Below are 25,556 nucleotides of genomic sequence, written 5' to 3' on the forward strand. Positions count from 1 at the left end.
TGGGTGATTAATGTATAATCTAGTAGAAATTAGTATTTATGTTATTATACTGGTAAATATTTAAAATACATGATTTAATTTGGAAAGTTATCCATTATCATTTTCAATTTTTTATTAAATTAGTATTTGATTATTAGAAAAAATTATTCGTCTTCATTTTATGAATTTCTTGAATCATTTTCGTAAAAAAAAAAAAAAAAAAAAAAAACCACTTAAGATTCATTTATTTAAGTACTATTCTACTACTAAGTATTAATATATATCATTTAAATTAAGAAAACTCATAAATCTCGTTAAAATTATTAATTTTGTATCTTTAAAAATATTTATTTAAACAATTTTGTGTATCTTATATTGTCTACTAAATTATTTTTAATTGCAAAATATATATATATTGCAATTAAAAGTACGGCGAGCCGTATATGGAATTGGCCAGACCGCAAGAGCAGTTAATTAATTAATTAATTAAAATAAAACCGAACCATCATGGAGCTAACAGTATTTTTTCCGCCGCTTATTCTGATAAGGACACAACTAGTAAAGCGCCTGCTGTGTGCTGTGAGGTACATATTCCTTACTGTGCAGACCGCTGATGGTCTTGGAAAGTGTTTGGGCTTCATCTCGAGATACTATCCAACGATGGCGAAACGTCGATGAGTTAAAAGGCAGAATTTTACTTTTTCTTTTTCATGGGATAAGGGTTTTGTGACTTAGTCAAATAATATTTCTGAATAAAAATATGGCTCCGTTTGGTTCAAAATTTGGGGGTTTTGGAAAAAGTTTTTTGAAAAAAATTAAAAAAAAGTTGAATTGGGCGGGTATTACGATGTAGAATTTATAAATTAATAAAATACTCTTTATGTTTATTTTTTTACAAAATACCCCCTATAATAAAACATTAAAAGTTAACAAAAATACCCCTAACCCACCCTCAAACACCTCCAGCCGGCGACCACCACCAGAGGTGGCCGGAGTCGCCTTATAGGCGCATGACCGGTTGGATCTTGCCGGTCATGCGTCGCTATGACCTTTTTCGGCCAGATCCACGGTGGATCTGACCGGAAAAGGCCAGATCAACAGCCAAATCTGGCCGTCAACGGCCAGATCTGGCCGTATTTGCTCTCAATGACGGCCAACAAACGGTCGTCGTTGATGGTCAACAACGACCGTTTGTTGGCCGTCGTGACCGACTGTTACGGCCAAAGATCTGGCCGTCAACGGCCAGATCGACGCACTACAGGCCAGATTCAGCCGGTAGTGCGCCATCCTACCAGATTCCGGCCATTTTCCGGTGGTAGTGGCCGAAATCTGGTAAATGTGGATTATTAGGGTGTTTTTGTAATTTTAAAAAAAATATTTATGAGTATTTAATTAAATTATCAAATTTAAAGGGTTTAAAAAAAGTTGAATAATATTGAGAGTAGTATTCCCAAAAATCTGAATTTTTGAGTATTTTACTGTTTAACTTTTTTGGGAATACTAAAGTAGTATTCCCAAAACTGAAACAAACTCAGCCTATATCATTTTTAGAAAATTATTAGGTAAGTGGTAGTTAGAAATTTTAAAAAAATGTTTTTTAAATTAAAAACCTTCTTTTAGAAAAATATTTATTGCATGTTTAATTAAACAATAAAATGCATTCAAATACTTTCTTAAATAAAAATAACAAAAAAAATCAATTTTTATTTTATGTATCCGAAAATTTCTTTTGAGGGGTTTATTGGTTAAGAAAAGAGTGGATTAAAAAAGTCTCGTTTTTTCTGAACCAAAAAAAAAAAAAAAAAATTCTTGTTTTTTAATAAATTTACTCTTATATTAAATTAACTTTATTTTCTATTTCTTTCTAATACTTCTGATACTCCGCTATTATATTATAAAGTCTAATTTTTCTAATGCTATTTAAATCATATTTAAAACAAAAATATTATACAATATAAATTTTTTAAGTTTTTAATTGCTTCACATATAAATTTATTGTTATTTATATTTTCAAAGTCTTGGTCAATATTTTAACTTATATTGTTTTTGTGTTGTTTAATTATGCTCTGTTCTTGGGATTATCTGTAAGAATTTTTTCTTTTAGCTCTGATTTTTTTTTTTTTTAAATATCTAAAATTTTATTTTAAGAATAACAACGGTAACTGGTAAGGGTATATAACATGAGTAAACGGAATGAAAAGCTAACTCTTTTAAAATATAAAAAACTAGAATGAAGGGAACTTATGGGATGCCATAAGAAAAAAAATTAATTTTGTATAATTAAAAATATAAAACCTTGAAGTAAAAGTATGTTAGACGAAGAATAGTATTTTATTTATTACAATTATATTCTCCTTTAAACTTGAAGATGAGACTAAAAAGGAAAACAATGGAACTAGAAATAAATTCCCTAACAAAATTTGTAGGCCTTGCAATTACATCCTCACATGGTATATAGACATGAGAGACCACAGTTGTTAGGCCATTTCAATAGGAGAATTGGTAAAGTCAACACCTTGAAAAAGGGCTAATATAAAATAACTATATTAACTATTCTTTTCATATTCACATTGAATTCCATCAATTACCAAAATACTCTCACATCTCTTTACATTCCATCATGGTTTTAAAACCCGAACTGACTCAACTGGTTGAACCGGGGCACGGGACCTTCTCCGGGTCAGGTTACCTTTTCAACTGTTTCAAGTTTAAAATCTATCAAACATACCTCTTATTAATACGCATTGGTGCCTGAAGGTTTGAAATCCAGCAAACACACCCTCTGGCCACATGCAAATCGGCGATGACCTCCCCTTTTCTAGCGACCATCCACCTTCTGACTTTCTTTGGGGCTATGACGCTTCATCTCCTGTCGCTGCGCGATATTTTGTCGTCCAACAATTTTTCTTCCATTTCCCAACGTCGATCGCTCATTCTCTGACATCGATAAGCCTCCTCAGCCACCGATCTACCTTCTCCCAAGTTCCCTTGTTGTCGTTTACGAAGATCCATAGTCATCTCGCCAAAAAAAGCCACTACAACCGTTTGACTTTCACCACTGATCTGCCACTTTCCGGCGATGCCTCAACTTGCCAACTGCTGATTCGTCCTCCCCATCACCCAATCCACCCTCCCTGGTGTGTCGTTGCCGCTCTCCCAGTTGATCGCCGATTTGATTTGGCCAGGGGTTGTGTTTACTAGATTTCAAACCTATAGGGTCTGATGGTATTTATTAGGGGTGTGTTTGCTAGATTTTAAATTTGTCAAACCATTGGTTAAACTGTCGGTTAAACCGGTTAACCCGTGACCCGGTCGCCTGAGCGGGTCACCCCCCGAGTTGGGTTTTAAAACCTTGCATTCCATAAAATAGTTTGTCTTTTATGACCGACCTTATTTAAATATATTTTTTTATAAGATAATATCATAGACTATCCTTAGGGGGCGTTTGATTTAGGGAATGTTGGATTACTAGAAAGTTAGATTACCTTGAAGATTACTAAGAATCTTTAGGAAAATGTGTTTGGTTAATTGATGGATATGTTATATTAATATGTTTGGTTGGAAGGAATAAATTGGTGGGTATGTTATTTAAATTACTGAATTGTCCTCTAATTATATATTATTATTATATTATTTTTTAATATTGTTTATTATTTGGATTATTATAACCCCCTTGTATTTAAAAACTTAGCAAAAACAACCCCGTAATAAAAGTTTGGAAAATCAACAAAGCATCCCCACAAACCCAGCCACTGCCGGTCGTCGGCAACCACCGCAGACCATTGGCAGCAGGCAACCTAACGGTGCATGGAAGGCAGGAAATGGCCTCTGTGCGTCATATGGCCATTTCCGGCCACATCCATATCGGCCCACGGCGGCCATTTTCGGCCTTCCGTGCATCGTTCTGGTGGCGGCAGCGGCTGGCCGCGGCAGGTGGGTGGGGGTGGGCTACAATTTGTTTTGAATTTAAGGGTAATTTTGTCCAAACAGTTAATTAATTGGGGTGAAATGGTAAAAGCTATATTCATATAAATAAATTCAAAAATAATGGCATTATTGTCCTAAAATTTTATCAATAAGGGATAGAATTATAAAAAAAAAAAAAAAATTACCCTGGTAATTTAGAATACCTAAGAAAATTGAAGTAATCAGATTACCTCCAATATTACCAACAGTAACTACTATTGGTGTTTGAAAATTACTGGAATCTTATATTACTTACTTGACAATTAAACGTGGTAATCAAGTAATATAAGATAATATAACTCCAATAATCCCACATTACCCCCAACCAAACACCCTCTTAAGGTTTTTAAATTTATCATTCAGATATCAATTCACATTTTTTATCATATACCACCCTCAAAATTTGAAACCTTACATGGATACCCTTTTACCCTAACTTCATTATGTTTTCGTTTGTGGTAAATGAGTAAAATGGTAACTTTGAGTTTATAAGAAAGTGTTTTGCAAACCTTACACAGTGTTAGCACAAAGGGGTATATGTGATAAAAAAAATTGATTTAAGTGTCCATTTGATAATGCAAACAGGTATCCATGATCTAGTTTGAAACTATAGCTGGGCAAGGACAAGTCCCAAGCAGGCCCAGGCCTGGGCCCGTTTGGGACTGGTCCAAAATGGGACCAGTCGCTCATGGGCCTGGGATCAAACTATAGCTGGGCAAGGACAGGTCCCAAGCAAGCCCAGGCTTGGGCCCGTTTGGGACTGGTCCAAAATGGGACCAATCGCTCATGGTCCCAGGCCCATGAGAAACTCTAAGACTCAGACCGGTCCTTAGGACTGGTCCTATGGGTCCAGGACCAGTCCTAGGACCAGTCTTATGGGCCTGAAAAATTTATTTTTCCCCCCTCGATTTTTTTTTATATTTTGGGGGCAAAACAAAAATTTGTAGGGGGTTTTTAGTATTTTTTAGGGGTAAAATTTATAAATTTTATAAATTTTTTAGGCTTGGAAGATTTTTTCTTTAATAAATTTTATAAAATTTCCTTTTAACCCCTATAATTTTTGTTTATTTTAAAATTTATAGGAGGTTTTATGCAATTATACAAGGGACTAAAACGAAAATGTGTAAAAAAAATTGGGCCCAAGCCTGGGCCCTCTTCCTTAGGCCTGGTCCCGTTTTGGGACCAGGCCTCCTAGGACTGGGTTTTGGGCCCAGTCCCAAATGCCCACCTCTATTTCAAACTATGATAAAAAGTGCCAAAAATGTAATTCTAATAATAAATTTAGAAATATGGGTTGTAAAAACAAATCAACCTTTATCTTCAACACAATTTTCTGGAACAAACCAGAGAGAATTGATGCAAAGATCATGGACAAATCGTGTGTTACATTGTTGCCATAGTCCCAACATAGTTGTCGCATTTTCAAGTCATTTATTCTGATTTTCGATTTACTAATTAGCAACATGTCATCTACATAAAGCAGTAAATACACAGGCATACCAAAATCTAAATCATATAAAAGCAACTGTCATACTCACTTCTTTTGAATCCTGTACTAGTAATGAAGGTGTCAAACCTTTATACCATTGTATAGGGGCTTGTTTAAGCCCATACAAAGATTTGTGTAATAGGCAAACACGTTCAGGACAGTTTTTGTCAATAAAACCCATAGGCTGTTTCATGAAGATTTTTTCATCTAGATTACCATGCAGGAAATCAGTTTTTACATCTAATTGTTCTAGTTCTAGGTCTAGATGTGCAACTATAGATAGCATGATCCTAATGGTTTTATATTTGACTGCAGGGGAGAAGATTTCATTGAAATCAATCCCTTCCCTTTGGGTGTAGCCTTTTGCTACAAGCCTAGCTTTAAATCTAGGAGGATCAGTAGAAGTCATACCTTCCTTTACCTTATACAACCATCGGCAGTCAATAAGCTTCTGATTTTTAGGACAGGGTACAAGGGACCAAGTCCCATTTACCTTCAAGGAGTGCATCTCCTCTTCCATGGCAGCTTGCCATTTCTTCCTATCTTTGGACCTTATTGCTTCATCGTAGCTGTCTGGTTCAGTTCTCTGAATTTCAGCACCTGTAACCAACGCTGTAAACACTAAGTCAACAAATGAGTATCTTGCAGGAGGTCTGATTTCTCTCCTGGTTCTGTCTCTGGTGAGTTGGTATTGTGCCAGTGACTCTTGTTGGGGCTGATCTGAAATTTCAGTTTGATCATCCTCTGATTCATGTTCCAGATCTGAAGTTGTAGGTGTTTGCTCTTGGTTTTCCAGTTCAGTTTGAACTTTGACCTGCTCCACCTCAATTTGTGTCCCATTATACTGATCTTGACTAATTTCCTCAGTGGTAGAGGTACCTGCAGGATTATTAGAGATTCTACAAGGAAAAAGATTTTCGTTAAAAATAACATCTCTACTTATAATGACTTTTACCCCAATGCCTCTCTTTCCCACAACCTGTACCCTTTAGTCCCCTCTTGGTAACCTAAGAATATGCATCTCAAAGACCTAGGTTCTAATTTTCCCTCACTGGTGTGTGCATAAGCAGCACATCCAAAAGCTCTAAGGTGACCTAGGTTGGGCTTCCTATTAGTCCACTTTTCTTTTGGGCATGTGAAATTAATGGCACTAGAAGGACTCCTATTAACTAAATAAGCTGCAGTATTAAGGGCCTCACCCCAGAAGGATTTTGGTAAACCTGATGTGAACAGTAGACATCTAATCTTTTCTAACAAAGTCCTGTTCATTCTCTCAGCAACTCCATTCTGTTGTGGAGTCTTCCTCACAGTCCTATGTCTAAGTATCCCTTGATCACTACAGAATTGGTCAAACTCACTATTACAGAATTCTAGGCCGTTGTCAGTTTTGAGAGCTTTAACTCTCTTATCAGTTTGGTTCTCTAATAATGTTTTCCAACTCTTAAACCTAGCAAGAGCCTCATCTTTGGTCTTAAGCAGATAAACCCAAACTTTTCTGCTATAGTCATCAACTATAGACAGGAAGTAACTGCTTCCCCCATGTGTTTTGGTTTTTTCAGGCCCCCACAAATCAGCATGAAGATATTCTAGGTTATTGGTGGCCAGGTGAGTTCCTTTCTGGAAGCTCACCCTATGTTGTTTATCTAATATGCATGTCTCACAAAAATTTAAAGAGTCAATAGAATCCTTACCAAACATACCTTGCTGGCTCAAAATGTTGAGTCCTTTCTGACTCATGTGACCCATTCTGAGGTGCCATTTTTCTGTAACAGTGAGGTTAATAGTGAACAAAGCAGAATTAACATAATTTGAACAGTAATTACCACACAGGATGTAGAGGCCATTTGGTTTGACACCTTTTAGAAATAAGTTCTTATTTTTATACACATTTAGGCAACCATCTTCAGCCTTATAGCAGCAACCTAATTCATCTAATGTGCCTAGGGAAATCAAGTTTCTTTTCAGTTCTGGTATATATCTCACTCTAGTTAATTTGACAGATATACCATTATCAAGACTTAGGACTATACTCCCAATCCCTTGAACCTTGCAGGCATTATTATTTCCCATGTAAATTGTCTCTAACTCACCAGCTTCAAACTCCTAAAACCACTCCCTATTGGGGCTCATATGAAATGAGCACCCAGAGTCTAATGCCCATTCTTTTACTTTTTCAGACCTAGATACAGTCAAGACTTCAGATTCTTGGATATCAGTTTTACTAGAGTCCAAATTGCTCTCTGTACTATTCTGTTTTTGTTTCCTGATCCACTCATAACAGTTTTTCTTCAGGTGACCAATCTTGTTACAGAAGAAACATTTCCTTGTTTCTCCTTTTCCCTTATGAGTATTCTTGTTTTTCTTTTTATTTCTAGAACCATTATTAAACTAAGAATTACCCCCAGACTACCTAGAATCTCCCTTTCCTTTCACAAACAGACTACTGTTATTTTTCTTCTGGACCCTAAGCTTTAGTTCTCTAGCCTTCAAACCTGATGTAATTAGGTCTATACTAGGGACAGTTCCAGTGTACAACAGGGCATTCTTGACAACCTGATATTCTTCAGTAATAGAATTTAAAAGAACATGGCTAAACTAGACTCATTGAGTTCTTGATCAGTGCCCTTGAGTACAAGGGTCATTTTCAAGAACTCATCTAGGTTCTCTTCTATGGTCCTAGCACTATCCATCTTATATGAAAACAGTATACCTTTCAAATAAGCAAGATTAGGGGTAGACTGAACTGCATAGAGTGATTCTAGCTTACCCTAGAGAGTTAACAGTGTCTTAGCACCATCTCCTTTTCGCAGCATGTTGTCGGCCAGATTCATGACGATGAGATTGTACGCCTCCTCATCAATTTCGGCTTTCCTTTTCAGCTTTTCCTCGGGCCATTTGGTATGATCCTTCTCCAGTGTGACTGCCACTTTATTATGTGACAAGAGTGCCTTCATTTTCTTCTTCCATGTGTTAAAATCAACTTTGCCATCATAGTGTGTGATTTCAACCCGTGTGGTACTCATTATGTGTAACTGATGGTAATGGTGTTTGGTAATTTTAACAGACAGATTTGAAGAACAAGGGTTTCACTCGAATTTGTGGTTATCACAAGAAATTAAGGGCTAAGTTTCGAAGATTTCCTAACTCTAGACCTCACTGAATCTTGAAATCAAGAAACTCCTAAAATTTTTCAAACCCTAATTTCAACAGTAAACCCTAAATTTGACGAACCCTAAATTGATGGCTCTGATACCACTATAGAGTTAATCTGCACTTCTAACACTAAAAAAATCCACCAATTTCACACTCAACACACACAAACGAAAAATGTAAAGAAGTCAAGAATAAAGACACGGATTTTTACTGTGGTTTGCTTATCCTATATAGGATAAACTACATCCACGTTGAGCTCAAGAAACCCAAGAGCTCACTGCACTAAATATCAATACAACCTGATACAAACAAATTCTACACCCCAAACTCACTCTTAAACAGGGTATCTCTCTCTCACAATAACCTAGAATCTTTCCTATGAGAACTCTAAATAGATCCTCAAGACTCAAAGGGAAACGGAGCCCTTACAAGTGATTACAACCAACCACACAAAGATTACAGTCAAGCAAGAAACGATACAGAGCAGAACCTTTTTTACACAGAATACACGAACTGAAAAATAAACTCCAACGAGCAGACTAAAATGCAGCAGCAAGGTGAAGTCGTTTTTTCATTCTGTTTTGGGGAGAGTAGATCCTGGCCGTTAGATGTTAATGTCCTTCAATGGTCTGGATTTTGTCTTTGTGATGACAAGAATAAAACGACAGCGTTGCACTAAAGGTACAACGACATCGTTTTTGTGTGATTCACTCTAACAATAATCAATACATTCTCAGGTTGTCAGATCAGCATCCTTAAAATGGAATGTCATTGAAGGAAACTGTTTAAAATCCCTTGGAAACCTATAACAAAGTTGCAAATGGAGGAGGGCATGTGGTTCATTCGAGCTGATCAAATCGATCAAAATAGTATTTAAACTCCATATGCAACTTCCAGTAGTCATCTTGATGGATATAGGTGAGAACAGTTCCGAAATCAATCAAGCATTCGCCATCGCCATTGGGGTCAAAATCAAAGGTGTGAGGAGGATCATTCAAACGTTTGTTATTGATGCAAGTAAATTTAAGTAGTAATTATCACTCGTAGAGTGATTTACAGAAGGGGTTGTCTGAACTTGGCCTCCGCGATAGCCCATGTCAATGCCAAACTTCAGAAACCCCACAGACATGTATCCTCCTTCAGGTTGAGGATCAAAAAAGCAATAGGAGAAGCGAGATTCAATAAAACTACCGATTTGTTGTATCAGAGAACTTTGGCCATGACCGAATCCCAATATCCCGGAAACACGATCGAATTGGCTTCCAGGGAAGCCTTTGCTGGCAAATGAACAACCGAATGACACATCATGAATGGTTGTAACAAGTGCATATTGTGACACAAATGTGAAACTCTCCCAAGAGGCAACACCATAAGTTGAGGATCCGTCCTTGCAATTGACGTTATAGAAACATTGGTTATTGACGCAGTTAAAGAGATGACAAAGAGGATTATCACAGGCGATCAAAAATGGTGAAGCTTTGGTGGAAACAGGATTGGCATTTGTTGGCACTGTGTCCAAGCAAGGTCAGGGCCAATGCCTAGTTGCACCAGCTAGAAGAAATGGTCAAAGAAAACATCAGGGTGCATCAATTCAGAGCGCGGAGTTTTTCCATTTTTTGGTAAGGGAAGAAAGATATTGAACCCTGGATTGCGACATGTTGGAGTACCTTGAACTCTTTCATGGAAAGTGAGGTTTCCAGGATATAAAGGGGATTCTATGGAGTCTCTGGGAATGAGTTTTATACTGAAACTTGAGGAAGTTCAGGAAGAGTAGTGATGGTAAGCAAAAAAAAGGGGCAGAAAAACTACAAAAGCTTGGAATGGATCCGTGCTTACAAATGAACAGCTGAGATAGCTACGCAGATTATGCTTATATTAACATTGGCATAACATTGAGTCAACAGAAGATTAGAGTTCAATCGAGATCAGTTTTTTACCACACTTAATGTTACCAAACTAAAGCCAAAGCAACTGCTTAGTCTGATCCATACATTAGTTAGTCATTCACTCCTGCTCAGCACCTGAAGAAAGTCCACCCTTTCCAGGATAATTTCAACTTCCTAAGAATTACTAGATGGTATGGAGTTACTGTGACATAGAACCAATCATCGCAATTTTGTCGAATAAACGAGAGTGCATTGTGCTGTGCTTTTTACACATTCCATAAAACAAATCCTAAACAGTGAACTTGTAACCTGTGAAAAATTGTTTATACTCCATTATGAAATACTATCGGAGTATAATAATTATGCTAAAGCAGCTCATATATAGAAGAGAACACAAGAGTAATTGATTTAATAACTACCTACAGTACTAGTGCATTAACCGCCAAAACAATACACCAAGGAAAATTTGAGACATCTCTGATATCTTCCGCCATCTCGTCTCACCATTGCTCACTACTTAACTCTCTTGTTTAATCATAAAAAATAACTTGATACTAATAATTTAGTATATGAATAGCAGTAGAAATGTCTATGCCTATGAATCTGCAAACATGCTATAGAGGAGAAACCAAAGTCACAAGATGGTTCAAACCTAGAACACAGCATCAATCTGCTGGTCTCTTAAATGGAGGATATGAGCACAAAAAGATTTCATGGATCTTGGTAGTGTAGAACTCTGTATTTAAACACAACCTGTAAGCAGTAAACTCCCGACAATATAGCTAACCATCTTACATGGCAACATCTGGGTCCAATCTTCTCTGAATAGCAGCTGCAGCCTGCATAAACATATTGGCAATACATCAACGATTTGCAAGAGATTGATTGATACAATGAGTGTTGAAGAGAAATCAAACATCACTTCCTCACCTCAAAGTTGCCAAGTTTGTATTGATAAGCCATCTCTTCCCTGAGCTGAGCTTGCTCTTTCATTGCTTGTGCCTTAAAATTCAAACATTGAATAGATAAGAAAGCAAAATTTTCATAGAATTTAAAGGTTTAAAAAATGAAAATAAAATTAGATTGAGATAAAAAATGCTAACCATTCCACTCTGCATAGAGCGCTTTAAAGCTTCCACCTCTTCTTCCTTTTGCTTTTCACGAGCTTGCTGCAATTCCAATCTGAAAGAGAAGAAAATTATTACCAAATGAGATGATGCAACAGTTTTAATGAGTGTGGATTGTCCTCTCATTGCAATTTTGGCATGTTAAAACCATGTGGGTTAAGAGCCCAAAACCAGAAAATTGTAGCTAGTTAAGGAAACACAACCTCGGATTCGTAAGTTGAATTTAACCTTTTATGTCACAGCATGCATGATTATGATTAAATGGAACAATTTTCTGCTCAATCCTGACCAGATAAGTAATTTGCCCATTGAGACAAACAGTAGGAAAACAAAAAATGCTCAAAAAAGCATCAGAACAAAGTTTCAGAATCAGATCACATACTTGTTAGCACAATGCAAAACCTGAAAACATATTTTGAGAATTGTCCCAATTTAGAGACACACTGCGGCAGAATTAAAACAGATAACCAAAATGGCATTTCAAAGATATTAAGTGGATTCACCATAATGATTACTTCAGTATAGTATCAACGATTCACAATTGCTTCCAAAATGTATACATATGGAATGTTCAATGCAAGAGTTCAGTTCAGATGAGAGATATATTCAAGAAAATACTGCATTAAGTTGAAGCTACCGATTCATACAGTTAAAACTGCTTTTTAATTAAAAAGACATACTAATAGTCCATGGATTAATGACAAAACTGATTAGGAAGATGATTTCAACTTCAGAAAAAATCAAATGTTAGCAAGCACCATAACATACCGACGCTGTTCTTCATCATTGAATATAGTACGTTCCTTTTGTGAGACCTTTTTAAAACCCTTCATGAATTCTTTTTCCATTTGGCGTTTGTGATAAGCATCAAGGTTATAATACCTGCCACCATGCAAACACAACCAAACATGACAAGATTAATTCAAAATTACCAAACTGATTTTTATTCATCTTCTTGATAGCATATTATGAGAAAACAATTTATGTAAACAAAATAACAGACCCCAAATCCCCAAAAAGAGAATGTGTATCTTCTAACTTCAATCTTACAATAAATCAAAACCAACAAGGTAACGGATTTATCACATGGAGAAACTTTTTTAATCAAATTTTCCATCTGTGTTGAGAACCTACATAATACAAACACCAAAAAACACCCCTAAAAGCAAATAAAAAAGTTTAAAAATTTTAATTTACATTGAAAATATTTAATGTTTCTAATACAGCACAATGAAATGAATGAAGAAAAAGAAACAGATCAGCAAAGAGCCTTACTTTTTGGAAGGAAAGGTAGCTGTGTTGTGATCCTCCATGAATCTGTAAAATTAATTAATTGAGAACTGCTGAACATAATTTCGATATCATTTTTGAGAATTAAACTGAAAACAATCAACAAATAGTTTTCATACTTACTGTTTGAACATTTGCTTCTCTTCCCAGTTCGGCAAACTTTCCAGGTTCACCTGCAACAGAAAATTATCCAAACAATTACAATACATTCGAGCTCTTTTAAACTATTAGCTGAACTTGAAAATTGACTGATGGAGACAACAGATTAAACTTAGTTTTTCTACCTATTTCAGGAACAAGAAGAAAAGCAAATAAAAAAAAAAAATGAAAATGAAAATTACAATTACAATTACAATAGCTATAAAACAAAAAGGGACTTGAAGATCTCCATTATGCAGTAACCATGCAATTTTATTTTTTCTTTTTAAACTTTCTATAACTAACATCTCCCCTCTGCAATTGTTTGCCTAACCCCTAATGATAAACAAAACAAGAATTGATAATGTATTCAGCAAGTTTGCATGGGTATTAAAAGAGTAAAGTTGAAATACCTGTCTCACTTCTGCTAGCCATGCTGTGAACTCAGGCCTCTTATTCCTACAAAACACATATTTTTTTTCCCACAGAACCTCATTAAGATATAAAAACAGAAACTTTTACATGAAATTAACAATAAAAAACTGCAGTCTACACGTGAAACAGATAATGATTTCAAAGCTATTTCCATTAGAAAACAAAAAACATAAACTCATTCAACCTGAAACCAACATAAAAACACTTCCGTTTCAACTTCCTATGCAAAAAAACAGAGCCAAAAAAGAACCAAATTTTCAAAGATACAGTATTGGAGAGTTAAAAGCATTACCACATATCTGTTTCTCTGATAATTCCATATTTGCCCCAAGAATTCGTTACAGCTCCTCTCTTACCTCTCTCCAGCTTCTCCTTCTTTTTCTTCTTTCTCTTCTCTTTCTTTTCTTTCTCTCTCTTCCTCTTTTCTTTCTCTCTCTTCCTTCGTTTCCTTTCTCTCTCCTCTTCCTTTTCTCTTCTTCTCTTCCTCTCCTTTCTCTTCCTTCTCCTCTTCTCCTCTTCGCTCTCCGACTCCGGCTGAGATTCCGACTCCGACTCCGAGTACTCGGACGAGGAAGAAGAATATTCTGACTCTGAATCTGAATCTTCGTCGCTTCTGCTACGGCGTCGTTTTCCTGATTTCCGCTTTCGTTTATCGATTTTTACGTGTTTTCTGTCACCTTCGGATTCTGAATCGGAACTTTCTCGCGACTTGTATTTCGATTTCATCTTCGATGGTGGAACTTCGTCGTCTCCTTCGTGAGTGTCGTCTCGATCTCTGGCCATTTTGGTTCAGATAGACTAAAGAGAGGGAAGGAAAGTGAAAGACGATTATAGTTTATGGTGAGACTTTGTCACTTATTTGGTTGCAGGCCCAACTTAAGCCCAAGACGAAACCCACTAAGAAATTTTCTCACATTTGTGAAAATAAACAAGCATTCAAAATATATTTTTAATTAGCATTTTTCCTCTTTCCCCTGCTAATTAGTTTTGATATTATTTTAGCAAAACTGGAAGATAAAAGGAGGATTTTTTTTTTTTTTTTAATGACAGGAAGTGTCCAAATCAGTTTATATGCACCTCAACTAATCTTCTGAAACCTGAAACTACTGGTCGATAAGAGTTTCAATGACGACAATATTAGCAAAAGGAGGAATTAATTATTATTACAATGAGTCCAAACAGTCAAATGAAAAGGAGGGAAAATAACAATATACTTAAAACAATAGTTACATGCTGTGAAGCAATCATCTTATACCAGGGCCAAGACTCATTTTGGAATACTTTCTCTGACTCTACAAACATTCATATTATCAGAATTGCTAGCATTGAGTTTATGATTTACTTCAGCTTAAAAACATCAACATGCCGAAATTAGGGAGAAAAACCTATTGAAACATTAGCCTATTGCTATCTTCAACTAAGGAGCGACTTAGTTTCCTCATCTTCAGTTATGTTTTCAGCTTTCATACTCTCCAAAAGCCCATCCACTTCTTTCCCACTTCTGGTATACGCCTTAATCAATACGTGGAACATTTCCCTGCTTTTCGGAACCTTATTTTTCAATGAGCTAATGAAAGCTTCAACATCGTCAGCATCACCGATATCACCAAGCCAGCTCAATATGCTAGAAATCAACAAAGGTTTGGGTCTCCACCGTATATTTTCTTCTTGTACAGCCAGGGCTTCTTTTATGCACTCAAAAGCCTTTTCCATATTCTGCTTATCAAGATATCCGGCCGCAACAATAGACCAACTATTTGGAGTTGGAGTCTTCCCTTTTTTGACTATGTCTCTTAGCATTGCTTCAGCATTCTCGATCAATCCCCTCTGAGAATACCCAAAAAGGAGAACATTTGGCACTCGGAAATCATAGGTTTCACAAGATGATTCCCACTCCTCGAACAATTTTTTAGATTCTTCGAGTTCACCAATCCTCACTAGAGAACCCAACATGGTTATATAATCCCTATTGATCTGCTTCTTAGAATTTCTTTTCTGGAGACCCCAAAACCTCATCATCTCATCTTTATTTCCAAGAGTTGCGTACATTGAGATAAGATTATTATAGCCTACAGCATCTTTAGATACCTTCTCTTCACATTTTTTAAGATAGATTAATGCTTTCTCTTTAAGACCCGCTTTGATATAGACACTGGCCACCGTGGAATATGTAAGCCAGTCCATGGTGATATGAGGTTGGTTCTCCATCTCTTCTAAAATATGCTCCATGCTGCCAATATCAGACCTTGCTCCATAAGCATGCATGCAAATTCTATAGCTGAAGTTGTCGGGGGAGACACCGTTTTGTTTCATATCTGACAGCACATCAGGGATCTTCTCAAATTGGCCAGTATGGTTGTACAGGCACATGAGACTGTTATAACTGAGAGCAGAGGAAGCAAAACCCAGATCCTTCATCTTCTGCAGATGGGCGAGAGACTTGTCAACAAGGCCTTCTCGGACATAACAATTTAAAAGAGCACCATAAACTTTGTCTATTTTATCTTCATCATTTAAACTATTGAAGTAACTTTCTGCCGCCTCTAGCCCTTGAACTCTACCAATCAAATCCAACTGCACAGCACGCTCACCAACTGAAAATGGTAGGCCCTTGCTGCTCATCCACTCAGAAACCTGCATCAATGAAGACAAAGGCTATATGAACAAATGTGTCCCTTAAACCTTCACATAACAAATCAGTATTTGGGATCCCAGCACAAAAAACACAGTCAGTATCTGAGTACTGTATAGATAACAACAAAATCTATATATCCAAACACATTTAACAAATTGTTATTCCATCAACACAAAAGTACTTCTTTAAATTTTCAGACAGGTATTTCTGATTTTACTTGCGGCTAGAGAATCAGCAGCTTCTTTGCCTAAATTATAACCTACTCAAAAAAATTAATACTGAATTCATATATTAAATCTGTTTAATAAGTGTATCTACCAAAACGAAGTTGTGATTGCAATGTAACCAATCTCTTATTTACCTTAACATCCAACAAAATTCAAGCCTCCAAGTCCTTTCTTTTGAAACTCAATATTCAGCCTTTGCATACAAGAGTTCATCCTCAATCCTACCTGAATTACTAAGGTTGAATAAAATCTATCTCAGTGAATGTCGAAAGTTATAAATAATAAATTGCAATTCATCTAACCTCATGGCTAGCGCTCTGTCAAAAACAGAGTTTAATAACAATGGTGAGAGATAAAAAAAAATTAAAACTGGGAACTGCCACAATATCGCATGAAAATATAAGGATTAAAATCATGAATAAGCAAACAGAATGCAATGAAAAAATTAACACCTCAAGCTATAAAAGGCCTAATTACTAATCCATTCTATCAATTTTCTACCATGAACCAATAAGTATTTAATCAAACAAATACCAATACATGTTCATTTACATAAAAAAGCATCCCTTAACCATAAAAAAATTATCAGTTTTACTGAAGAAACACATAGAGCAACTAATAATGAATTTTTGGAAGGTAACCTGAAGAGCGTGCTGGATCCTTTGGCGGGCGCGTAAATTACGGACGATATGCTGGAGTTCGGCCCCCTTGACCTTCTTGCCTTCTTGAACCCACTGGTCAAGAACTGGGACTAAACTTAAATTTGGGTCACCAAGAGGACTAATTCTTGAATAAAGATTGTTTCTTTTGGCTGTGCTGTATGCTCTTATAAAGATGGGTGGGTTTATTGCCGAGAAGTTGAGAGCTTTCTTCAAGATTGTTGATGCCATTGGAGTTGAGAGGGAAATGTTTGAGAAAATTTCAGTTGAATTTTTGGTTTCAAGGGTTTTGAGTCTTTTGACTAGGGTTTTAGGTTAGCTATATTTTGAGGTTAAAGTAAAATTTTGTAAAAGAGACAATATGATATTTGCCTCCAAATTATTGATTATTTTAATTTTATTCTATAAATCTATTTTCTATTGTCTGAAAATATAATAACGTTTTTATTATATTTATCTAAAAATAATATTTTGAAACTGAGAAAATGAAAAATATATTTTGTCCTTTTAAGCTTTTGTAAGGGCCTTTCATTAAGCAGGCCAGTTGATTCCTGGTCTGGCCCAAATCAAGGCCCACATATCTAAGTTTTTATTCTATTCAAAAAAATCAGCAAATTAATTAAAACTTTTTCTTTATCTCTTTCACACACACACACACACACACATATATATATATATATTGGTTAATAAAACAACCATATATTAAAAAAAGAATTGTAAGGACTTCAATCATTATTCTCACTATATATTAAATTTTTTATTCATCATCTTGAATTGAATAACAGATATAGAATTTTCTCCCAGTTTTAGGAGTCATCTATTTATGAATTACAAAACAACATAGAACTGTTAAATAATTATGTCCAGAACTATAAATAAAAAAACAGCCAGTTCATGGACATGCTGATTAAACTAATTAATTACTCTATCTATAAAAATGTTAATTGGAGAACTGATTTTTGGAAGAATATGTCTGGCCAAATCTCCAAGACGAAGGCACGACATTGAAGAACTGAAGTGTTCTTCGATCGACCAAAGTGATTTTAAAAGAGAGTTTTTGGTTTCGAAGATCGACGCTTGTTGACCAGTTTGCTCCCCAGTTTCTCTGCATGGCCACCCACGTTCTTGACCTTGACCCTCGAACCCATGCAGCCTTCACGTCGCCGCTACCACCCACGTTTGAAACCATCACCAAGTTGAAGTTTGATTGCCCTCTCAATGTGAAGTGGACTCCCCCTCTCCTCCTGCATGCCACCCTTCAATTTCCAAACAAATTATCAATAACTTTCTTTCCAACCAAACAGTATAAACAGTTTAAATGATGCAAGAACCTTCTTATAGCCTATTAATTGCAACTGAAACAATCAATACCAAACACTGGTGTTTGGAGTCAACTCAGCCCACTTGTCCTAGAAAATTATTCTATTATTAACCATGTCCCTTCCATTTGTTTAATAAGGCTGATGGGAAACTGTACCTTCGATAGAGGACAGGGACGATGCCTTCATTGCCTTGTCGAGCAATGCGCAAGAAAGCAGGCATGGACATGTCAAAGTGTTGGCGAGGGGGATCGCACCATCCGCCGTTGTTATTCGGAGGGCAGAAGTTGGTGGTTGTTATGGTCACCGTCGCACGGCGCAGGCACCACTTTGGATCGGCCTTGAAGTCGCACATTAGATGGTAGCAAGCACCGCACGCCTCCCCGCCTCTGTAAAGTGCACCACTCACGGCTGCTGTGTTGATTCCGAAGCCGGCGTGGATGGTATTATCATAACCACAAGCTCCCCCTAATAAATATAGGCATAATGTAAACATAAAACATGTTCAATACGTCTACAATCAAGAATTAGTGAATAAAATTCAGGAAAATGAGTTTTGTAATTCTGTATTGTAAAGTGAGTTAAAAAAATGTGCCCATTTTAGACATCAACTATTCAAATCATAACCATATACTATTATTAATACATATGAGTCATGAGATTTTTAAAAGTTCAGAAGAACTCAAATCAAAAGAGAATCCTAATTCTGAGCAAGGCCAGAATCTTGTTCTATGTCGTTTCACAAAACCCTAAATAAGATCTAAAATAGTCTACCAAGAGTGGAGGGGCTCTGGTTGGCTCCATAGAAAGTTGCATGAGCATTAAGCCAACGACTGGCTTGACAATTAATGCCCTCAAACATAACACTCACGAAGAAGAAAAGGTGCCAAAGCAACACAGAAGGAACAACTACGGGACCCATTTCAACAGGCTTAATTTTTCTCTCTAAACAAACACCAAAAGTTGGAATATTTTTGCTGAATAAATTCCTCGATGACAAACAAAAGATAGCTAGATAACTAGATATTGAAATTCTTGAAGAGGAAGCTTGTGTTTTATAGAGTTATGGACGCGGTTGTCGGTGATTATATTCCGAATGAAGATTCATTAACGTTATCTTATAAAGAGAATATTGAAAAATTTAAAAATAAAAGCGCGTTTTTTCACGTCCTGTAAAGTACAGAAACTGAGTACGGTGAGGAGTGACAGCGGTGTTGTTGAGACAGTGATCATAGAGAGCAAGGGCATGTGATGGCTACTGTTGACGATGCTTCTAATAAGTCTTTAATTTGTCGGTGACTGATCATGTTTCTGTCCTATATAGATGAAACTTTTACATTGTCCATTGATAGCTGTATAATTTATTAAATAACGAAAAATGTTATGGTTATAAAATAATATCATTTAAAAGAAAAAACAAAGAAAAAATAGAAAAAGAGAATGAGAGAGAGAAATCATTGTCTTTGTATGTCCTATTTATATGTGTCTTTGTAAAACTAGCATTGCTTTTATAATTATTCGTTCTTATGTTGTATGTGACAAGAAAAATAGGATAAGACAATTGGGATTTCGCAAATTTATATGATATATATGTTGTGAAAGATGATCTTTCAAACGTATTATATATTGTGTCAAACCTATTATTTTACCACGCACCGATTGTTAAATACAAACTGAACTGTAAGGGATTAACCTGACGATTAAAAAAATTTGTTTTCTTTATTAACTTCTTAGGTTCGAATTACTTTGAGATCACCTACTATATTTGTGACTTCCTTAAAAACATTGAGTTTGTTGAGTATTCAATAAGGCCCGAGGATTGAGTTTGTTGGGTATTCAATGGATGTCGAGGATTAGTTGAGGTATACGCAAGTTGACTTAGACACTCTAATCATAAAAAAAGACTTACCTTAAACATTGAGCTTGTTTGATGTTCAATGAACCCAAAAGATTAGCTGAGGTACGCGCAAATTGATTCAAACACCCCTGTCATATAAAAAAAAAAAAAAAAAAATCTTGCTGTAAAAGAGAAACACAAGATGTGTATATAATGTAGGTATTTTTTATTAATAATAAAAATGATGGGTGGTTTTTAAAATGGATAATATATGTAGAATCTGTTATTGATAATGTATGTATTAAATTAGATATTTGTTTAACATAATTTAAACAACTGAAATCTGAGACATTAAGGCAAAGCACATGAATATCCGGGAATCAAGTTGTTTAAAATAATTTGAAGGTCTTCCATTTAAAGATGATGCAATGAATGAAAAGAGATTAATTACAAAGGAAGAAGCCGTGAAATTATCTGTTGAAAAATATTGCATATGTATGTGTAGCAGTAGCAGTTTGCAAGTGAAATTTTTAATTTAATTATTTTAAAAGCAGAGGAAGCTTCTTATATATGTGTGAAGAGGGTCCATTTTTGTTAGTTGGTTGTAGACATTTATTGTGTGTAAGTAAAGAAATTAAGTACCATTACTATTTAGGCACATGCTGCCGATAGAAAAACTCTAAATTCAAGACAAATGTTTATATATATATATATATATATATTATAATCGGTGATATATATATATAATAGGGCTCTAATACGATATTCCTCATTTTACTATATTCTGGACTAATAGCTCTCAGCCATTGGATTTATCATTTATCCAACGGTTGAGAGTACATAAATCAAACAATATATATAATAAAATTAAACAAATCTTATATCACTGACACATCGCCCATAATCCTCATGTCTCTCTTTCTATTTCATCTACTTCTCTGTTTTGTAATCTTAATTTAAGTACAATTTTATCTCTAACTAATAATTTTTTTGAACATGATTAGTTTATTACCCTTGTTCTGAAAAAACAATTTATCTAAAATACCCCAACAACCTTCTAGTCACCGTTGACCATCGTTGCAATCACCACCATCGTTGTCACTATCATCAGAAAATGGTCAGAGTTATCTCAAATGTAAACTGTTAAACTTTTATTATGGTTCGGGTTTTCTAGCAAAATCTCAAATGTAAGAGGTTAAAAAACAATTCAAATAATAATAATAATAAAGAAAGAAAAAACAATTAAGTAATCTATATAGCATATCCCTAGAATAAAAGTTTAAAAATTTAACAAAAAACCCTAACCACCCAAGTTACTATCGACCATCGGCCACCACCGCCAGTCGTCAGCGTACAACGGCTAGATCAGCGCATGGTCGGTTGAAAGCCAACAGCTAGTTGCTGTTAGTGGTAGCCAAATTCGACCTGATTAATTTTTTTTAAGTTTAAGGGTGTTTATGTCCTAAATTTTTTTGTAAAATAGTCCATTAATATTTTTGTAAATTGTTTACAAAACATTGACATTATTGTCCAAAAAATTTAATAATTAAGGATAAAATTGTAATAAAATTAATATTACTAAATAATCTTACAATACCTAAAAAAAAATGTGGTATTTAAATTACCACCTATATAATTGACAGTGATTACTATTAGTTTTAAAATATTGCCGAAATTTTTAATTACTTATCAACCAAACATGATAATGTAAGTAATATAAAATGACATTATATCAGTAATGAGGGATAACCTCCGTCCAAATAAACCCTAAATGTTATTTATATATAATAATTTTTTTATGAATCTATAAAATAATTTTATTTAAATTTTCAATTTCTTTTTGTCCGAAGACTTGTCTGGGCTAGTCCTCTCATAAATATGCCCCTCGGGATAAAGTCTAATAAATCAATAGTTGACAACTTGTTGAGAGTCTGGGAAACTCAAATAAGTCCAGGGACAATGGAAATTCTCTATCCGAATAAAGACTCATCTTCTTCAACACTTGAGCATTTGCTAAGAAGAATCTCACCAGCTCAACCTGGTTCTTGCTTCCACGAAAATGTTCCATTCTAATGCATTCCAAATGTCGAGCATACTCTCCTCGCTTCAGTTCTCTGTTACATCTTGAAACTAAACTTCTGAATTTGTAATTGAAAAATCTTATCCCAAGGGATTCGAGAATAGGAGAGCGATCCAGCAGACAACTCAACACCCCTATATCACCATCCTTAATACTAACAGTAAGCTGCAAACGCTTGAGATTGCAAAAAGTTGGCAAATAATCCAGTAAATTTCCTCCGCAATATTGCAAAAGCTGCAAGAGAAAAATTACTGTAAGAGTAAGTTTATGCTAGAAATTGTAACAAGAGTTCGCAGAATTATCCCGCAAAGATGATTTCAGAATATGAAAACATACCTGAATACATGCGTTTGATAGGTACAGAACATTGGCATTAGAAAGCGTTTTGATGAATTTACTAGCGCAGAAACCAGTTTCCTCCTCTTTGCCGGGATGTTTTCCTAACACGATAGTTGCTTTATTTAAATTGGGAAAAGTCCCTGAACAATGAGAATCATCTGCAACTACATCTTCTCGAACAGTAAGTGAACTTGGAGAAGAAGAATTATCAATGTCGATTCTACAATGCATGAAGTATATTTCTTCAAGATTTTTGCTGTTGAGCAGTTGATCACTGAAGTTCTTGCCAAAGTGCACATCACAGAAATCAATGATCTTCATATTTGGGAAACAAAAGTTATCAGGAAAGCGAACGACATATCCGATGTTCAGTCTGAGTGTTACCAAAGACTTGCAATTGAATAAAGAAGAGGGTAAGCCATCACCGATGGCTTTGTATTTAGAGCAGAGTTGAAGCTCATGAACTCTTGCCGTAAATGCAGCACTAATCCAGGTCTCCAAATCACAACTTCTGCACGCAAATCCGCATAGAAGTCGAAGTCTAATTATACTGATTGAATTGCCACGGTGGAGCAGAAATTTATCCACGAAGTTGGTAAAGCTTTTCTCATTAGTAAAATCGGATTCATCAAAGTCAAGATGAGGAAGTGGTTTCCATAAGTCTTGCAAACTCTTTGAGAGAAGGGTTGTTTGAAGAACATCTTTTGCGGGAAGAAAAGAGAAGATTTTGTATAAAATTGAGTCGTGGAGACAACTTATTCTATCGATTTCCATGCTCTTCAGAGAGTAAAAATCAAGATAAAAAGAAGACTTGGGTCAACCGCTATTTAAAGTTTCGTATTTTTTGAGTAATAAGAGATCTCCTTATGTAATTTGGAATTCTATTAGTATTCCAGTTAACTTTGGGCTCCTTTTTATATTTGGAATTTTGGATTAACTTGGGTTTACCCGCTATATAAAGTTCTCCCTTTCAGATCAGGATCACCCATTTTCGAAAATTTTATGTAATGAAGCATGTTTCGATAATCAACCCTTCCAGTTCAGAGAGTAATGTCAAGAATGCTAAACGGAGAGAAGCAAAAATTAGAGAAACAATAATTTACAATGAAGAATATGACATTATCTACACGTGAAATATAGCAGAGTTTTCTCACAAAAGTTTCGGACTCGACTTTGGAACTTCTAGCAACATTTGTATCCCTGTACAGTAGTTAATCACGCAATCTCATAGTTTTAGTATGAAAAGCATTAAAGCTAAGAGATTATATGATTAGAACAAAAGAAGACACAGAATTAAGCAACAAAAAAGAAAGATTGATACTCTGTTAAGGGACTTGTCAATCTCCACTTCCTGCCTCCTGATTCTACGGTTGCTACTTGTCATTAGAGGATGTGAAGATGGATACGCGGACAAACTCGTGACTGAACTCCCAAAAATCCTCTCTAATACCATCCCTCCAAACATTCCCATCAGTGGGTTAACAAAGCTAATTGTTGCCATACCACTGAGACTAGACGTTGCAATGGCTGCATAACCACCGTAGTGGTGAGGAAAGTACTGTGGGTTATGTAATGACTGCGTTCGCGACTGAAAGAGATCTGAATGTAGTTGTGGAGTTCGATGTGTGGTGGATGTTGTAGTGGAAGTAATTGAAGTGTTCAACATAGGAGGCGGTCTACTGGGCACAGCCACACCCAAACTATGCTTCTTGGATTCGGATTCAGAAGAGGATGTTCCATGGCAATAGAGAGGAACCAATGAAGTAAGAGAAATGTTAGCCTTACAGACGGGGCAATTCTGCTGCGGTTTGTCAGCATCTTGAGAGGATGTTTGGACATGAAGCCACTCGTAAATGCAAGCCCAACAATATAGATGACCACAGAGGGTAACTACAGGATCACGTGCAGAGTCTATGCAAATATTGCATTCAAAACAGCTGCTTTTGTTTTCAGAGACCCCTGTAGATGCGGAGATGGAACTCAATTTCTGCTTGAGCAAATGATCTCGATCAGTTTCATAGTGAGCCTCCAGCTCAAATAAGTTCTGTTCCCTAGCCATGTAATCTGTGACAAAAATGAAATTTTCTTAGAAAGTACACACGGAAATAGACATAAGGACTAATAATATGAAAATGCATGCAGTAGACATAAACCTAAAAAGTCGAAGGCATGTGCATTGTGATACATATTCTACTGATCAATAAACAACAGGAGCAAATCATTCACTATCTACACAAATAGACAACACATGCATAATGGCCCATTAAGAAAATAAGAAATGCCTTTTTTATGTTCAAGGTCGACCACCAAATAGTCATCCTCCTGAACAAAGTACTAATCATTTGATTCCCTAAGCATCTTGACAAGCAAAAGAGAATGGAAACAAAGATGGTAAGGTTCAAAATTATATTAAATGGAAGTGATCATATTAAAGTACTGAAGACTCCACATTAGCTAAAGCAAAAATCGTTCAACTACACAATTACATAAAAGAGCAAAGAACTAGGCCTATCATCTTCATCCACACCAAAAATAAAAAAGTGAAAAAGATGATGACTGAAAAGCCAGCAGCATGATTCAAGATGGGCCCTTAAAGCCATCTGCATTTAGCTTTATCCAGCACCTGTAATATCAGAGGACCACTTGGGCACAAAGAAAGAAATATAATAGCTAACTGGGAATCCATTCTCGTGCCCTCTTCAAGTAGAAACTTTCACACAAAACATCTTAGAGCTAAAAAAGAAATTATCAAAATTGCAAACAGCATTCTTTCCTTAGTATTTTTCTCAAACACAAGGAAAATAAAATTAAACAAAATTTAAAAAAAATAATAAATAAATAGGATATTTCATTCACATAGAACATAAACTCAATCTCAATGAGTAGGGAGATTGAAGAATTTATAATCAAAACAAACTCTCCTAAATTGCATAAACTTGTATATGTTGGTCAAAAAAGAGGGGCTAAAACAGTTCAATCCTCCAACAATCTGATGAG

At 35.6% G+C, this 25,556-nt stretch overlaps 6 protein-coding genes across 7 annotated transcripts; all 6 read right to left on the bottom strand.

The window, feature by feature from the left end:
* Nucleotides 1-9,581: 9,581 nt before the first annotated feature.
* Nucleotides 9,582-10,967, bottom strand: LOC116142844 (aspartyl protease AED1-like). Its single transcript, XM_031428259.1, has 3 exons — nt 10,897-10,967; nt 10,255-10,331; nt 9,582-10,096 (listed from the first exon to the last, which is right to left on the bottom strand). The coding sequence occupies exons 1-3, from the start codon at nt 10,965-10,967 to the stop codon at nt 9,582-9,584; spliced, it is 663 nt and encodes a 220-aa protein (XP_031284119.1).
* LOC116142813 (vicilin-like seed storage protein At2g18540) lies at nt 10,772-14,275 on the bottom strand. Its single transcript, XM_031428221.1, has 8 exons — nt 13,756-14,275; nt 13,442-13,487; nt 13,014-13,063; nt 12,876-12,917; nt 12,369-12,482; nt 11,577-11,655; nt 11,404-11,475; nt 10,772-11,312 (listed from the first exon to the last, which is right to left on the bottom strand). Exons 1-8 carry the CDS (start codon nt 14,244-14,246, stop codon nt 11,265-11,267), a joined length of 942 nt encoding a protein of 313 aa, XP_031284081.1. The 5' UTR covers nt 14,247-14,275; the 3' UTR covers nt 10,772-11,264.
* A 410-nt stretch (nt 14,276-14,685) lies between these two features.
* Nucleotides 14,686-17,303, bottom strand: LOC116142837 (pentatricopeptide repeat-containing protein At4g21705, mitochondrial-like). 2 transcript variants are annotated; one of them, XM_031428252.1, is made up of 2 exons: nt 16,967-17,303; nt 14,686-16,097 (listed from the first exon to the last, which is right to left on the bottom strand). In XM_031428252.1, the coding sequence occupies exons 1-2, from the start codon at nt 17,213-17,215 to the stop codon at nt 14,877-14,879; spliced, it is 1,470 nt and encodes a 489-aa protein (XP_031284112.1). In that variant the 5' UTR covers nt 17,216-17,303; the 3' UTR covers nt 14,686-14,876. The 2 variants fall into 2 exon arrangements, with proteins under 2 accessions (XP_031284112.1, XP_031284113.1); XM_031428253.1 differs by lacking the exon at nt 16,967-17,303 and adding an exon at nt 16,460-16,641.
* A 537-nt stretch (nt 17,304-17,840) lies between these two features.
* On the bottom strand, nt 17,841-19,642 carry LOC116142793 (expansin-A12). Its single transcript, XM_031428199.1, has 3 exons — nt 19,078-19,642; nt 18,462-18,771; nt 17,841-18,240 (listed from the first exon to the last, which is right to left on the bottom strand). Exons 1-3 carry the CDS (start codon nt 19,223-19,225, stop codon nt 17,925-17,927), a joined length of 774 nt encoding a protein of 257 aa, XP_031284059.1. The 5' UTR covers nt 19,226-19,642; the 3' UTR covers nt 17,841-17,924.
* Nucleotides 19,643-22,020: 2,378 nt separating this feature from the next.
* LOC116142821 (F-box/FBD/LRR-repeat protein At4g26340-like) lies at nt 22,021-23,493 on the bottom strand. Its single transcript, XM_031428232.1, has 2 exons — nt 22,557-23,493; nt 22,021-22,454 (listed from the first exon to the last, which is right to left on the bottom strand). The coding sequence occupies exons 1-2, from the start codon at nt 23,331-23,333 to the stop codon at nt 22,038-22,040; spliced, it is 1,194 nt and encodes a 397-aa protein (XP_031284092.1). The 5' UTR covers nt 23,334-23,493; the 3' UTR covers nt 22,021-22,037.
* A 149-nt stretch (nt 23,494-23,642) lies between these two features.
* On the bottom strand, nt 23,643-25,355 carry LOC116142822 (E3 ubiquitin-protein ligase RMA3-like). Its single transcript, XM_031428233.1, has one exon. The coding sequence runs from the start codon at nt 24,616-24,618 to the stop codon at nt 23,830-23,832; it is 789 nt and encodes a 262-aa protein (XP_031284093.1). The 5' UTR covers nt 24,619-25,355; the 3' UTR covers nt 23,643-23,829.
* Nucleotides 25,356-25,556: the final 201 nt, after the last annotated feature.

Source organism: Pistacia vera, unplaced genomic scaffold, assembly GCF_008641045.1.
Source record: "Pistacia vera cultivar Batoury unplaced genomic scaffold, PisVer_v2 Contig42, whole genome shotgun sequence".
NCBI lineage: Eukaryota > Viridiplantae > Streptophyta > Magnoliopsida > Sapindales > Anacardiaceae > Pistacia > Pistacia vera.